Consider the following 3,446-nt stretch of genomic DNA (forward strand, 5'->3'; position numbering starts at 1 on the left):
TTTTATATGTGACAAGACTTCTATTTTGAATAGAATGATTTTAAGGCAAGAGTAGCTAACGGCCCAAGCAATTAGGGATAATAAAATCCCATTATGATAATTCATGTTTCTATGACTCAACTGAGCTGTAAAACAAATTTTCTGGCATAAATATTACATAAAAAACAGAGGTCATCTCACAAAAAAGTCATAAATAATAGCAACTTAGTCAACTGTAATGAGAAAGTCATATACATAATATTTTGTACTTCTCTCTCTCTTTTTTTTTTTTTTAAGATTTGGGAAGTACTTTATTTGATCATGTGACACCATATAACAACCAGATTTACAGAAGCCTAACCACAGTATAGATTTGAATAGGGACGATGCCTCAGAAATAGCAGTCTTAGTGATTCAAGTACTGACCTTTATTTGATAAAGGAAAACAGTTTTGATGACTAATTTACCAGAGTTTTAAAATGCAATTTTATACAGTTGTTTTTTTTTTTTTTAAGATTTTATTTATTTGACAGAGAGAGACACAGTGAGAGAGGGAACACAAGCAGGGGGAGTGGGAGAGGGAGAAGCAGGCTTCCCACCAAGCAGGGAGCCCGATGCAGGGCTCGATCCCAGGACCCCGGGATCATGACCTGAGCCGAAGGCAGACGCTTAACGACTGAGCCACCCAGGCGCCCCTACAGTTGTTTTCTTAAAAGAACTACTGTTTTGAACCACAATAAACAAGGTACAGTTTATTCACATAAAGAAACTGCCATTGAAAACATGTTTAAAAATTCCCATCTCACTCCATTTTTCGCTTCTCAGCACTGCAATGCTTCATTCCATCATCATGCTGAATTCCTCAGCATCTTCCATACCATTTCCAAGGGAATCCCTGGGAAGTAGCAAATGTCTGCCTTCCTTTAGAAAGACACAGATAACCTGGAATTTTTCTTACCACATGCTCCAATGTTCCTACAACTTGCACTTTCTGCTCTTCTGAAATAAGCTTCTTTTTGGCACAGCAGAAAAAACATGGCACGAGGAATCTGAAAACCTAGATTCTGGGCCCAGCTATGTCATAAGAGAATAATCCTAAACAAGTCATGAAACTTCCCCAGCCCTCTGTTCTTAACTGCAAAAAATAAGTCATATTCTTTCAGTCCTTTATTATCATTTATCCTCACAGTAACCGTTAGATTTAAATAAGGCAGCATTATACTCATTTCATAGAGGAAATTCAGTCTCAAAGAGGTTACACAATCTACTCAAGATCCCACAGGTGGTAATAAGACAACATACACATCTTTTAGTAGTGACAGCAAGATCGCATAGGTGTTAATAAGACACAGCTAAACTTAGATGATCTCACTCAAGACCCTAGTACTGGTACACACTGTACTCATAAGTTGGTTCAATGGATGAAGCAGCAGTTTCCCAGGTCCCTTCCAATATTCAAATTTTAAACTTCTTGCAATTTTTTCCTCCCTTTCAACCAGCATTTAAATTAGAAAGCATATATATAGTTCATCACTAAATTTCATTTACCATGGTTCTGTGATTTAACCCTTCTTTATAATTTTCTTATATTTCTATATTAAATCCAGAGAAGTGACTTTTTTTTCTGATAGCTCCCACAACTGCCTGCCTCTCTGAAAGCTTTTGGATCTACCTGTTGTCAAAACAGAGATTGCTAAAATTTTGTAAATACCAATTCCTTTTTATAATTTTAAGAAGTCATTCCATACTTAAATAAAACAGTTCAAAACAAGAGAAGTCCTCGCTCTTATTCCCTGTAATAATAAAATGTACTTTCTATTGATTTTGTATCCACTTTCCTGTCTGCTTTCTTTTGGGAAATACTGTTATCCTACCTCGCTGTCAAGTCTCCCTCTCCCTAACAAGAAAATACCGCAGTCCTAAGAGTTAGGAAACCTCTTACTTTCACAATTCCATAGGAAGAATAAATTAACCACCTAAATTGGATGGCGAAACTTTGAATGTTAAATGAGAGATTTGGGACATTTCCCAAGAGGCCATATGACCAGTCTAAAAGCTGATGATATGATTTGCCTAAAATTACACTTTAAGTTTTTTATCATAAATTTATATATGTGCTGATTAGTCTTGCTGATATTACCTATGACCATATACCTAAACCAAATTAAACTTCACAAGAAACAAAATTCATTCTATCAGCAATCCTGAAAATTCAGCAAAACCCAATAAATCGTACGCTCTCTCAAGAAGGGAGCTTTAAACATTCAGTAATTTGTATAATTTAACATGCTGAAAATGAGAAACTAAACAGGGCATGGGAACGGGGACTACATACAGGAAAAGTAATTTCAAAATTTTCTTCATTTTGATGGTATCACTTTCTTGTCTTCAGGAGGGAAGATTCTGACTTCAAAAGTAACAAAATATTTGAGAAGGGATTTTACATCTTTCTGTTCTAGATAGTATTCTTCTGCTATTTTCTCAGCAGTCCATGTTTCTGGATAAAGTTTATAATTATTGAGAAGTGTCAATGCCTCTACAATGGAAATTTTGCCTTTGGGAATGTTCTTGATACTCATCATGTTAAAGTCACGGCCTTTTGCCAATCTGAACTCCTTTGGCTCTTGACGTGTTCCACCATCTTTTACCTGCAGAGAAGACACCGGATCTTTGGAATCAACATACACATCTTTTAGTAAAGACAGCAGTTTGTCATCTTTTCTAGCAATTTCTTCCTTAATTTCTGGATGGCAGCTCATCTGTCTCGCAGGAGGCTCTTGGTGGAGGGGTGCCTGGGAGCCGGAAAGGGCTTCATCTTGCTGATTTCCAGTTCCGCCTGGCTCTCTAGGTTGAAATTCCTGATTGCGCGAGACACCGAGGCCCCCATCTCCTTACAACATGATGTCCTCTGCTTCTTGCTGCACGTGGGAAAAAACCTTTGTACTTCTCTTTTAAATTGCTCTTAAGAAAAGTGATTGTATGGTGACTAACATAACATAATAAAATTAAAAAAATAAAATGTTTCATTTGCCACACATCAAAAAAAAATAGTGATAGTAAAAATAACACTAGGGAATTCAGTGTCTTTCTTCAATGACTTATAAAATCTGTCTCGGTTTACTAGTAAAAAAAATATTTTATACTTAAAGTGCAGTGCAAAAAACCTTGATTTTCATATTGCAGTATCTACATTTTTTTCTCTCTCTTTTAGAAAAGCAATGAAATTCAAATTCCCACCCCTGGAATATAGCTGCCACTTTTTAAATTGAAGTAAAATTCACATAATGAAAATTCACCATTTTGAAGTGTTCAGTTAAAAAAAAAGACAAAATAAAAAATAAAGTGTTCAGTTCAAGTGGCTTCTAGACTTTCACAGTGTTGTACAGTTATTACCACTACCTAATTCCAGAATATTTTTTTCATCCCCCCCCCCCCAAAACAACCCATACCCATTAAGCAGTCATTTT

At 35.9% G+C, this 3,446-nt stretch overlaps 1 protein-coding gene across 1 annotated transcript; it reads right to left on the minus strand.

Moving 5' to 3' along the window:
* Positions 1–2,185: 2,185 nt before the first annotated feature.
* On the minus strand, positions 2,186–2,875 carry LOC123838278 (NADH dehydrogenase [ubiquinone] 1 alpha subcomplex assembly factor 4-like). The gene is given in 2 exon segments (XM_045867342.3): positions 2,186–2,743; positions 2,746–2,875. Coding segments are annotated over 2 exon segments (525 nt in total). The 5' UTR covers positions 2,867–2,875; the 3' UTR covers positions 2,186–2,339.
* Between the last annotated feature and the right edge of the window lie 571 nt (positions 2,876–3,446).

This window comes from Mirounga angustirostris, unplaced genomic scaffold (genome assembly GCF_029215605.1).
Source record: "Mirounga angustirostris isolate CCGP_5_RB_7025 unplaced genomic scaffold, mMirAng1.0.hap1 SCAF_11, whole genome shotgun sequence".
Classification (NCBI taxonomy): Eukaryota; Metazoa; Chordata; class Mammalia; order Carnivora; family Phocidae; genus Mirounga; species Mirounga angustirostris.